The following is a 13,609-nucleotide window of genomic DNA, read 5'->3' on the forward strand; positions in this document are numbered from 1 at the left end:
CAGAGTGATGAGTCGTATGCCCCTGTCCAGCATAGTGCCGTTAAAGTGGGCCTGTGAGCCACAGTGAACAGTGTTCCATTTGCTCCAACTGAAGCTCTCTATGGGCTATAGGGCAGGTCTCTGTGTAGGCTGGATCTGTAGATGGTTTCTGTGCAGGTCCATAATTCATGTATGAATCCTATGACATCTGGATACAATGGTTTATCTATCTGGTTCTACTCTGCCAGCCTGCCTGCCTGCTTGTCCTCTATTTTACCTTCTGAAACATTCATTTTATCATTTTTACCCCCATCTTTAGGTCAGAATTCACCAAATTTAAGCTCTTCAGATTCCAAGTTTGTTCAAGAGAGTAAAGGACACATGAAGCGGGAACATGAAGGAATAACAGTAAGATTTCCAAGAGAAAACCACTCTGTTGTTAGAAACAAGCATAAATTGTTCCATGATGATGAACCTATTGGCGATAGTTTTCATTTTTTTTCCACTTAGATTGATTATAGGTCCAAATAATCTGGAAGTCACTTAAGGTTGTGCTTGCTTTCTGTATAAAATACAGTCATTCTACAAAATAGGGGGGGAGTTAGCATGATGTAGAATTTACTGGCAGGTATACTTGCCTGTAAAACCTTCCTTTCAGATTCTCTACCTGACACAGTTTTCCTAAAGCTCTAGTGTGGTTTTGTTTTATTTTGTAAAGTAGATATTTATTTAAAAAAATATGAAACATAAAGAAGAAATGGCCTACAATTCATTCTTGTAGATAACCTCTATTTGTGTTTTAAAACTTAGTGTATATTTATAGAAAACACAGATACAGAACAGAAGGGGCCTGGCCCTGCTCTCCCTTCTTCAGAAGAGAGCAGAGTTGAGTTCCTGTGTTTAAGAAAGACGTGTGCCAGCTTGTCTGTATGGATCTTGCTTTTCGAAATGAAGCAGTCCCAGATGAACCCATTCCTGCCCATGGGCAGAACAGTTCTGGTTCTGTTGCTTTGGCCACCAGCTCTGTTTGGTTTCTAACCCCTTCCTTTTGCTCCCTTCACAGTGCTGTGGTGTTGGCTGTTTCCTCTATCATCCACACATGTTTCTAAAGTGTCTAAAATATTCTGGACGTTCATTCAGTTGTATCTTTGTAGAATACCCACATGGTATTTATTATGTGGTAGTTTTCTCTGCTGTATGATATTCCATTATGAAGATATCACTTATTTTTCCACTCTTCTGTTGCTAGGCATTTAGATTCTTTGTAGTATTTTAGTTTTCTGAAAGATGTAGCTCTGTATCTTCTTAGACTTTTCTCAAGATCTCCATGTTCAAATGTTTCTCTGTATGACTGTATAGCAGTAGAATTAATAAATTATACAGTCAAGACAGTGCTCTTGCCCCAAATGCTTATACACCCCTTTTATCTCTACTAGCAATACAAAGAGTTCTCACCATCACTTTGTGTTGTCAGACTTCTGAAATTTTTGCAGGTCAGCTACATGGAAATGGGATATCTTATTTGAATTTCTTAGATCACTAATAAAGTTTACAATTTTTATGTTGACTGGCTGTTCATATTTCATCTGTGAATTGCCAGTCAGTGGCTTTTGTCATTTACTTTTTTTCCTCTTACTTGTATTAGTTCTTTGTATGGTCTGAATAGTGACCTATAAACTATAAATTGCTAGAAGATGCAGGTCACCTCCTGATTTTTTAATCCTTTGTGTTTAACATAAGAGCCAGTGTTTACCAGTGCTCAGAGAGTTCTGTAGTATATTAACTAGGAAGGCTTTGAGCAGCCCTTTGGAAGTCTGGGTAGAGTCTATATTTTTCCTGCCTAAATATTCAGGTCTCCTGGAGACTTGTGGGACTGTGTGTATACTTGACTAGAGAAGCAAATAAAACTTCAAAATAAACCACTTCCACAAGATTGATTTGGCACCCTTCTTGGTCTGACCATTCAGCTGGGTCAGTTGAGAACATATAACTTAATTATACTAGCTTGTGATCACATCCTTCAACAGGAAAACATCATCAATGTTTTGCTACTATTATTGCTTCTTTTATTTAAAAATAGGCTAGGAACTTTAGAGTCTGGTAAAAGTTTCAACTTTCCAGTAATGAAAGCAGCATTTCTTTTTGTCTGAAGATCTTGGTTCGAAGGAGCAGTAGTCCTGCTGAGCTGGATCTGAAGGATGATTTACAGCAGACACAAGGAAGATGCAGGGAGAGACAGAAGAGTAAGTTCCCGGACACGGGGTCTGCACATGCCTAGTACAGAGTGGGCCTGCTTTAGTTTCTTCTTTTCTGAGTGGAGTGCTTATCTTGTCAGTAGGGAAGAAGTGGTTGTGGAGAATATTTTTGATCCAGGAACTTAGAAATTATATGGTTAATCCAGTTAGTAAAAATGGTTCAGTCAGTTATCTATACCCAAGAGGCTTGTCTCTTGATCCCTGGGCCTTTCTTCAGGCTAGAGGAACAAGAGGGATTTAGGAGAGCCGACAGACCCATAAGGAAAAGCTGCCTTTCCCACAAAGCCCCCACAGGGAAGAAACACAAAACGTCAAAGGTACATTGAACTCCACGGGCAAGTGGGTGAAGATAAAATCTCACTGGAATCCTGAGAGGTTCCATAGGCTACGAAGCCTGGGCCCTGTTCTGTGTTCTCCTGTACTTAGAGGCCAGGTCTCCTACTTGTCGGTATAGCAGAATAGCAGTCCCTGCGTGCCCGGGCTGGCCCTCGATGGTGCGTACTGCAGCTCTTCCCAGGCACTGCCTCTCTGTTGCCTATTGCTCTGTGGAGGATGCGCTGTGAGACCTAACAGATGGATCATCTGCTTATCAAGACAACTTTTGCAAATAGATAGAGGACAGCAGTAGAGACAGTGCAGCTGAGGACTGTCAGCATTGTTAGGAAGCAGAACTGTCTAGGCAAGCAGTTCTGCTGTCAAGCAGTGGAACAGTCTAGCTTGTCTTGTGCCAATTAAATAAATAACTACATAAGTCTTAAAATCTCTGCATAATTACATTGTGATAAATTAAAACTTCTAATGTTTAAAGAAGAAAATTCCCAGTGCTGCAGATCTATGGTAGTAGGACACCTCCTTCCAGAATCTGCCAGAGTGATTCATCCTGGGTTTAAGTCTGAACATTGGGCTTGCAATAGCAGAGTAAATTTGCAATGCTGTGAAATCAGTTACCACCCATATTCCTCCTGTTTCTCTGTCTCCTCATGTTGTGGGTGGATCTTAATGGGAACTAGGCCTTGGTGTAACTTTGTGGCACATAGAATAATTGAACAAAGATACTGATCAGAATGCTACTTTATGAAGCCTTTTAATTCCCTGAACTTGGAAGATTTATTTTTGTTATGCAAGTATCCATCAGGGACATTACTGAATGCCATCCAAGTTCTTCAGGTTCTGCCCAAACCCCTGAGCAAAGCCTGTCAGCTGTGCAAGTGTTGTTTCTTACATGGAGATAATTTTGAACCTTATCTTCATCTAGCTGCAGTCTCAAACTTTGGTTGCTCTGTGTGCCAGGTGACAGTACTGGTAGTGACACAGCTGTGGGCTCCAGCAATGAGACAGAGCTACTCATGAGCCCGTGGCAGACCTGTGATGAGGACCCAGAACTCAGCACTCCCACAGATGCTGTGCCTGACTCTGATGCCCGCCATTGGTTACAGCTGAGTCCTACTGATGCTTCAAACTTAACAGGTAATTTGTGTGAGAAGGACTACTGCTACAAACAGGAGGTCCCAGAGTTCCCTGCTTTGGACACTTGAACCCTTGAGTACAGTGCAATGGAGATGCCACTTTCAACCACACTGGACTTGCAGCTCCAGTCACCTGCCCACCATTGCTTGTAAACTCTTAGAGTCTTGGATGGAATGAGTTTTGAAATCGGGCAGATGTGGGAGGAAGCCTGCCATGCTTATGACTATTATCTCCTATGCTAAGAAGTGGTGGTACTCATTCCAAGGCCTTTGGAGACAGAAAATAATACGATTTTAGCTTACATGTACCACACAGGTAGAACAAGGGGATTGGCTGTCTTACTATTTAATTTTTAATTATCATAAAATATTTGATACACACAGAGTAAAATTGTGAAGTATATGTGGGATAATGGGTCATATTAATAAAATGAACCACAATGGCCTGTTGCTACCCAATTTAATGTCTAGAAGAGTACCCACATCAGTGAGGTTCCAGAAACTCTGCTCAAACCTGTTACCATCTTCCAGCAGCCTGTAATGCTTGCTCCATTTAAAAAACTATAATAATAATTCCTGGAACTGTAATGTCAGTGTTTATATGAATATGATCTTGACTTTTCCTGAATAAAGAAATTATTAATTGAAAAACAAAAGCAGAAACTGAGTGTAGCTGTTCAAGCTTCTAACTCCAGCATTTTGGGCAGAGACAGGCAGATCCTGGGAACTCACTGGCCAGCCAGTCTAGCAGAAAAGGCAAGCTTTCAATTCAACAAAAGGCTCAGCTTTAAAGGACTAAAATAGAGATTGATAGAAAACATCTAACTTCTGGCTTCTTCATACATTCACTAGACACCTGTACTCCCATACATGCACCACCCCATCACATATATGTAAATAAATAAATGATCTAATAATTCCCACTGGGTATGGTGGCATACACTGTAGTCCCAGCATTTAGAAGTTGAGGCAGGAAGCACATAGGAAATAAAAGCTCATTTTAAATGCTAAAAATCACTCAAAAGTAAAAATAAAGGCTAAAGTTTAATTTTAAATACTTTTTCTAATCAAGCAAACTAATTTTCATTGTGAGATAGAACCAAAGTGTCTGTTATTTTTGGAAATCCTTTGTATTATAACATTAAAATGTTGTACAACTAGCATAAATGGTATTGATAAAATTCTGTCAATCCTATGAACTTATATAGGATTTAAGAATTCTAATTTTGTATGGTAAGCAGGCTAAATCTCTTCATTTCTGTTTTGTGAGGTCCACAGAAATCACACCATCCCATTAGAAAATACTAATAAGTGCCTGAGGTGGGATTGGCCTCCCAATGCTGTACTGCCTCTACCCTCCCCACTAAATTATGGCTAACATCACAGTTATAAAGCCCTTTGAACTGCTGGAGAATTGTTAGTGCATTTATGAAGTTACAGCTTGTTTAGTCCAGTATATAAGAGCTCTCACCGTGATGCTATTATAGATCTAGGGCTGGATCTGACTTGAATGTTCTTAAAGATGAACCAGATGTAATCATTTTTATTGAAAGGAAAGAAGACTGGATGAGTGCTTCTTTTGTTTGTCCTTGGCGAAGATTAGTTTTGATCCTGTTTCAGAGTGTACATCTAACTGCTTAGTGTGGTGAGCTGTGTAACTCTGTATGATGCACCATGTTGCGATGAGCTCCTCCAGATACTTTGTTCTTTGAAATACTAACGTGGAGAATCAGTACACACAGTTCAAGAGTTCATCCTGTCAGCAGTGGAAAGGACAAACTGTAATATGATGAGGCTTAAGGATTATCATGGTTCTGAACTTAACTCTCTGTTCTTAAGAGAACAATTTCTGCATAAATGGAAAAAATGAAACGTGTTAAAATCTGATTTTTAGGATGCAGAAAGAGCAAGCCATCTGATGGGGCGAGTGGCTCAGTGGTGGCACTTGCCTCACATGTGTGAGGCCCTGGGACTGATCAGCAGCACTGCAGGAAACAGACAGAAAGTGCTTCGGTTTCTCACCAAATAATCCTGCCCATTACCAGTTGCTTAGAATGAAGTTAGGGGCCAGCTAATTGGCTACTTTCATATTTGCTTGCTGCTTAAATTATTTCATGCTACTGAAAACAATGGCTCAGTTTATTATGTTCTAAAATAATTTGGGCCATGTTTAATCAAGTATATTAATACATGTAAATAAAATGATGGTAATTAGGAGAAAAGTTTGTTTTACTTGTCTCTGGACACAGTAGCCACGGAAGGAATCTCCAGGTTCAATCAAGAGGCAGAGAAAGAAAACATGGGGAACAATCTCTGTTGTCTTTTCCATGGGAAAAACAAGGCAAGGCAGGGTGAACAGCCTGCTGTAAGTGACCTCAGTGGACTCTAGAGCATGAGGCTGTCTGATTGACTGGGACCTGGCCCTGTAGTGGGAAAGGCAAGAGTAGATGGACTTTTGTGAGCTTATGTTGATTCATTCACATATGAAAAAAGCCGTATTCTCTCTGGTAAGGAGTTTGCTATTTTTACAGTTAAGAAACACTAGGAGGGGCAGTCCCTCTCTAATATGCAAGGTCTCAGCTACCGTAGATTAAGAGTACAGGTACACATCAAGTCTGCTTAGGGAGTAACTCATGAGTGGGGTATATCTGTGGCTCTGCTCCTGCAGTCAGCATTGTTACTGAGCTTATCCCTTATGCAGCAGAGGAGCCTGCAATCTAGAAATACCGATTTAGATGCTGTGAGAAGTAAGAAGATGAATGGGGCTGGGGAGATGGCTCCTTGCATAAAGCACTTGTTGTGCAAGCATGAAGACCATAGTTGGATACCCAGAACCCACATGAAAACCAAGCAGGTTTGGAAGTCACTTGTAATTCCAGTACTCAGGAGAAAGATGAGGGATCCCCAGGGTAAGCTGGCTATCTAGACTAGCTAGAATTGATGAGCTCTGGCTTCAGTGAGTGATGTTTTTTCCCTCAGTAAATAAAGTGGAGAGTGATTGACAAAGATCATCAATGTCAACTTCAGCTCTGCCCTCCCCATGTACTCACACATGTGCTTTGACACATGTGAAAGCAAACATACATACACATACACACCACACACATACATGTGACAAAAAAAAGATAAAGGAGTCATAGGTACTGATTTTTTAAGAATTACAAATGAGACAGAAGATGTGTCCTGATTATCACAAATAACGTGGTGAATGTTATGTAGTTTATATAATGAAAGTTAGAATCTCAGGGGTAGACAAATAGAGATGGATGTAGAGTCAGGACTGATTCCTCATAGGCATGGAATCATGGTGTGTGATGGAGGGTCTTCCACACCTAGCCAGGAAAGAATGAATTGTTAAATGGATTCCTGTGTGACAAGTATTTATCCATGGTGGGGTAAAAGATATAGAATCCCTAACTCACACCATGCTTGAAGTTCGTTCCAAAAGTATAGAATTTTTAAATTTGAGAAAAGGAAACTTTAAAAACACTTGGAAGAAAATGTCTTCTAAACAAGAAAGAGAAGAAGAAAAAACTATATGATCTTGGGGTAGAGAGGGTTTCTCAAATGAGAAAGGAAAACAGGCAGCAAAAGCTAACCCAAAGAACGTGCCAACAGTTCAACCTAAGTAAAACTCAAACTTTTAAAATCAGAGATGCTCTAAAAGTCTTTGACTAAGTAGGACCCCAAAAGGCAAAGCCCATCTTTGATGGTCATTCCTTTCTAGGTTCCTATAAGTTTTAAGTAAGATTTGATAAGAAACAGCCATTGTCTTGCTTTGGGTGGGAGAGGTTAGTGTCTTCCTCTGATGGATTATGAGCTCCAATAGGGAAGGACAGTGTGCCCTTAGTAAATAGCCCAAAATCAATGAACAAATATGCTTTAAGCTTCAGATTATTATTTAGCTAAAAGTATCAATTAAATTTTAACCTTAAAATCATCATATGTAATGTAATTTCAGATCTTTTATTTAATATATTTATCACTGACTTATATCCCAATGTCTCTTACAGGAAATCCTTTTAATTACACTTGTAGATGTGAATTGAACATTGTTTCCCTACATTGACGTTGATTTTTAGAAACAGTTCATCAAAATACATTTTTGGTATTTTACTAGCCTCTGATATGCTTGTACATCATGAAATACTATAAAGAAAAATAATAGTAAAAGCCACAGTGGCATGGGTAAATCGCCTTCTGAAGTTAAATTGGGATTGAGCAATAATGGAAGTGGATGAGGAAAGAGAGGAGCGTCAGGCTGCCGTGGAGCAGAACGCCAACTTGTACCCCAATCTTCTGATTCTTGAGGAGATCACCTAGCTTTATCTGTCCCTGCAGTTAAGAAGTTAACAAGAGCCTGAGAGGTGGTATATTTTGTTTTTAAAGAAAAAGGGTATCTTTGCTCAAACTCTGCCAAGCCTAAATAAAATTACAGCTGTGTGAACTGACCCTTTGATCATAAGTACCTATCTGCCAGTTAAAATTTGTTCAATATTTTCAAATTCCTAAATTTCATATTTGTCCATTATAATCAGGTTTGTATTTGGAGAAAGATGATAAAATTTTACATATGTGTAAGAGTCCATACTTTAGTAATTTAGAAATAGTGAGACAAAAAGACATTAGGCTACTAATGAAAATAAAGCAAATGTTTGGTATTTTGGAGGTGAACATGGAATTTTATAAATCTCGTAACTCCCCCTTTGTAATCAAGCGTTCCTTCATTGAGGACACAACTACATGTAAAGGGTCAGCATCTGCTCTGCAAATCATGCCACCAGCCAGATAATTTGGGGCAAAAACACTTTAGCTCATTAAAATCTTCACAGTAATATTGAGAAAATGAACACAGTCCCTTGAAATCCTTCTAAAGAGCTCAGCACATTTTGATAATGGGGGATGTTGTCTACTGTTTCAATCTCTGAGGCAAAAATGGCTCCTAATGCAAAGCAGTGTTGGAACGGACTTTCATGTAGCTCCTTCAAAACTGAGGGTGCTGGTTGGTGGTGGCACAGCAGTGCAGGTGAGTGTGTACCCAGCTTCATGCACGTGGAGTTGTCTCCAGCAGAGCAGCAGTGTCATTGGGGTGCTGGGGCTAATCTCACTTTGTGCGGCTGCATTCTTAAAGTTGGGGTAATATAATAAAGCAAAGCTATGAATCACTTAATTTTCCTACCCCAACCAGGGCCTTGAAACAATATGGCAAACTTATTGAGAGAAATAAATGCCATATCATGCTCCTTGTTCACTTGAGGGCTTATGTTGATTCATAAGCATCCATTAAAGCTTCTCCATGTCTTTGCAGACTGGCAGCTGTTTGTTACTGTGCTTGATTTTACAGGAGGAGTCTCTTCTGAGGCTTTGTAAACGACAGAAAATGAAAAGGACGCATGGTTAGGCTTCTCCTCCATGCCTTACTTTTTTTTTTTCAGACTGGCTTGTGGGATTCTGGTTCAAACGTCTGTCTGTACATGTTAATGTATCTTCTCCAAGGAGTATCTGGTGTTTCTCTGGAAGGAATAGACTCATTTTCCTTAAGAAGCAGCAGCGCTCCTGTGGACAGCCTTCCCACAACACTTCCTATCATCCTTACTGAATCTTTTGTTTCAGTGTCTGGGGAGCTTTCCATCAATAGCATACAAATCTGCTGGAGTCATCTTGGACCTGCTTTCTCCTTTTCAGATTCATTCCTCTGGCTTCTTTCTGGCCTTCTTAGCCTTCTTCTCAGGTTCCCCAGATACAGAGAAGTACTTTGTTTTCTTAGATGAAGCCTTAAGAACTGCAAAATCAATTCCTCTTATTTGTCTGGGGTAAACATTAGAATAATTTTGGAATAGTTATGTAAATAAGAAGTGAAAATGTATGAGAACAGAGAGAAAATACTGGCAGAAATGGGAAAACTCAGTAAAAGTCTCACCAAAGACTCAGAAAGAGAAGCAGTGACTTCAACAGAAAGTATAAAGATTTAGAAATCAGTCAAGCACGTTAGCTACCACAATAAATGTAATTGAGTTCTTTAGAGGAGAGAAGACCACTGGTATAGTTCTGGGCAGTCAGCTGGATAAAATTTAAAGCAAAAATTTCAGCAGTTGTAATAATTCTACAGTTATATGAACTTCCCAGCCTCCAGATATATGACTTAAAATTTAGGGGGAAAAATGCCAAAATAACAACGAGAGAGAGAGAGAGAGAGAGAGAGAGAGAGAGAGAGAGAGAGAGAGAGAGAGACTGATAAAACCCTACTCATAGGAAGAAATCTTAATGTAAACTGCCATTAATTGATGAGTTAAGCAAACTATAAGAATAAAGAAAACATGATACAGTTAGCTTAGTTGAAAGGACATAGACACATATATATATGTATTTGTGTAGGAGGCATGTTTATCTTTGAATTTAACAGCTAAGATACATACTCTTACACAGAACATTAATAATTTGGACAGTTTGTATCAACAGAGATACCTGATTTGTTTCCTAACATGTTCAGTGATTATGATGAAAAAAATAAGAATGACAAAAAATTATAAAGGAGAATAAGAAACTAAAAACCAGGCTTCACATCAAACAGTACATATTATGATCTCTAGAATGTAGCTGAACTTTTTTATGAAGGACAAAATATAGCCCGCTGTACATGTATAGTAAGTGAAATAAAACATGTGTGTCCTATTCCAAAATTAAAGTGAAAGAATAAAACCATAGAAGACGTACTAAAATGCTAGTAACACGTAAGAGGTTACGTGAGTATACTAGATAGTGAAACAGAGCAAAACAGCAGAGGCAACAACCAAGAACATTCATTATAAACATTATAAAGCTAGATGAACAGGCTAAGATTGATCACGGAAACAGAATGTGGGAAAAACACAAGTACATGGACAATATGATCATTTACAGTAATAGCAGATGTAATTTGAATAAACCTATTAAAGCAAGGGATAATCTCTAGCTTTACATAATTGCAAATTGAGACACTTTCTTTTTCAACCCGTTCTGTAGAAAAAGAAAGAAAGCTCTTCTCTGCCTTCCTTCCTACCTTTTGCTACTTTGATAACAAACCCAGACAAAAATCAGTATGATAAAAGCAAAGTTAGAGATCATGTCAGTCAAAAGCATGTAAGCAAAAGGAATAAAAACATTAGAAAAATACACATCAAAAGAGAAGTCCAGGTGTGCCCCTCACCATAAAGAACCATGTCTCAGTTTTGCCCCATGTTGCTGTGATTAAAAGACCCTGACAAAAGCTACCTGGGGGAAACAGTTTATTTTAGTTCACAGCTCATAGTAGGGAAGTCCGGACAACAGGAAGTTGGAATTGTCATACTGCACCTACAGTCAAGAGCAGAGAGCAGTGTAGTAATGCACCAATGCCCAAGCTCGGGTCACTTTCTCCTTATACAGTACAGTACCCAAACCTCAGAAATGGTGACACCCACAATGAATGGGTCTTCCACCCCCAATTACCATAATTAAGACAACCTCCACAGATATGCCCACAGGCCAACCCAGTGTAGTCAGGCCCTGGTTGAGACTCTCTTTCCACGTGACTCTAGATTGCATCAAGTTGACCTTTAAAAACCAACTATTACAAATACTTATCTTGAGAGAAACACTAGACACCTCCTCACCGAGGAACAGTCAGTGAAGTATCTGAGCAGACTTCTTGGAACTCTGAAAGCTGTCAAAATGTAAAAGCCTAAAAATGATTACCATCTAGCGAGGATTTTAGAGATAGAACAAGTGTCGTTGCCAGTTTCCATTGTAGTTGGGACAAGGAGCTCTAGGGCATGCAGAGGTGGCTCAGTGGGTAGAGTGCTTGCTGTGCAGGTGGGAGAGCCTGACTTCCTTTCCCCAGAAGCCACACAGAAGCCTGGGGTGGCGGGGTGTACCTGGAATCCCTGTGCTCCTGGGAGGAGATGGGAGCCGGAGACAAGAGGATGCCACTAGCTCATGGGCTGGATAGTCTGCTATGTGCAGCAGTAAAAGAGACCCTGGCTTACACAAAGCAGAAGTACTCTGAATTCCTGCACATGCCTAAACACACACACACACACACACACACACACACACACACACACACACACACATACACACACACCAAAAACCAAACCTTGTTTTTAAATTGTAAATGAAACTTGGACTTTAATCCTGTTTTAGTACTGGCTTGTTAATTGTAATAAATATCCTAATGTAAGAAGCTGGTAATAGGAAAACTAGAGTATTTGGAGGTTATGTCTACCTTATTTGCAATTTATTTCATACATTTAAATAATAACATGAGTAAATAAAATAAAAATGAGTAATAAAATAAAAATAAAATAAAAATTTAAATAAAAATGTATTAGAACTAAACAACTCTTCTGGCATGCAGGCATACATACAGGCAGAACACTGCATAATAAACAAACAAATAAATAAATAAATAAATAAATTCTTAAGAAATGTTTTTTTAAAAAAGAATCCCAGCACTCAGGAGGCAGAGCCAGGCAGATCTCTGTGAGTTTGTGGCCAGCCTGGTCTACAGAGTGAGATCCAGGACAGGCACCAAAACTACACAGAGAAACCCTGTCTTGAAAAACAAACAAACAAACAACTTAGCAAAAAATTAGGGGCTGGAGAGATGGCTCAAAGTTAAGAAGAGCACATGTGATTCTTGTAGAGGACCCTGGTTTCATTCCCAGCACTCACATGGTGGCTCACAACCATCTGTGACTCCAGTCCCAGAGGTTCCAGTGCCTTCTTCTGACCTCCAGGAGCATCGGGCATGCACGTGCTGGGCATGCAGGCAGGCAAAACACTCATATGAATAAGATCAGTAAATCTTCAAAATTGTAAAGAAAATGAAATGAGTAGTCTTTACAGATAAGGTAAAACACACTGGGTGTGGTAAAACACACTGGGTGTGGTAAAACACACTGGGTGTGGTGGCCCATGCCTTTAATCCCAGCACTCAGAAGGCCAAGGCAGATGGAGCTGTGTGAATTTGAGGCCAGCCTGGTCTACACAGTAAGTTCCAGGATAGCTGGCTTTACACAGTGAGAATCTTAAAGCAAAAAAACAAGGTAAAGAAATGAATGAAAAAGGTTTTTAAAAATCCTAATTGGATTTTTACACCTAGTTAACTATGGTAGTGAAAAAAATGTAGATAGCCCCACTTGTTTCCTCAAGTCCTTCTTAAGCCACATTGGAAGGACTATTAAATAAGTCATAACTCCATAGATCTTAGTTGGAAGGGGCAAGATAGTAACAATTAATTTTTAGAGATAGCAAAGAGGATGGGACGCACTAGACGGCATTCACTCTTTTCAGGAGGAGCCCTGACAGCTGAGAAGCATGCTGGCTGAAAATCATTGCAGGTGCTCTGAGAGTTAGAAGGATAGTCATAGGTGGTGGTGGTGGCGGCGGCGGCGGCGGCGGCGGCGGCGGCGGCGGCGGCGGCGGCGGCAGTAGTAGTGCACGCCTTTAATCCCAGCACTCGGGAGGCAGAGCCAGGCGGATCTCTGTGAGTTGGAGGCCAGCCTGGGCTACCAAGTGAGTTCCAGGAAAGGTGCAAAGCTGTAGTATGAATCTGTAGTAAGAGTCTTATTAATAAAACTCAAACCCCCGAGGCCAGTTATTGGGGTGAATGCTGGAAGATCAGAGACACAGAACAAGCCACGCTACCTCACCTTGCTAGTTCCTCAGGTGATCCTGTTTCCTCAGGCTGGAAGCTTCTGAGTCCTCCTCCACATGAATCTCAGCTGAACTGTGTTGCTCCAAAGCTTAAACTAACTACATGCTTTTTCCTCTCTAGTTCCTGGTCCTCACGCCTTATGTACCTTTTTCTTTCTGCCCCCACTCCCTGGGATTAAAGGCGTGGGTCACCATGCTTAGCTGTTTCTAAAGTGGCCTTGAACTCAGAGATCT

The 13,609-nt window shown here is 40.1% G+C and overlaps 1 protein-coding gene across 3 annotated transcripts in view; it reads left to right on the forward strand.

The window, feature by feature from the left end:
• Positions 1–13,609, forward strand: part of Ralgapa2 (Ral GTPase activating protein catalytic subunit alpha 2) — a 277,458-nt gene that overhangs the window by 108,165 nt on the left and 155,684 nt on the right. For all 3 annotated transcript variants that reach the window (XM_036184593.1, XM_036184594.1, XM_036184595.1), the window contains 3 exons: positions 299–387; positions 2,132–2,222; positions 3,525–3,701. In XM_036184593.1, the coding sequence (XP_036040486.1) occupies positions 299–387; positions 2,132–2,222; positions 3,525–3,701 (357 nt within the window). The remainder of the gene's footprint in view (positions 1–298; positions 388–2,131; positions 2,223–3,524; positions 3,702–13,609) is intronic.

Source organism: Onychomys torridus, chromosome 4 (genome assembly GCF_903995425.1).
Source record: "Onychomys torridus chromosome 4, mOncTor1.1, whole genome shotgun sequence".
Lineage (NCBI taxonomy): Eukaryota > Metazoa > Chordata > Mammalia > Rodentia > Cricetidae > Onychomys > Onychomys torridus.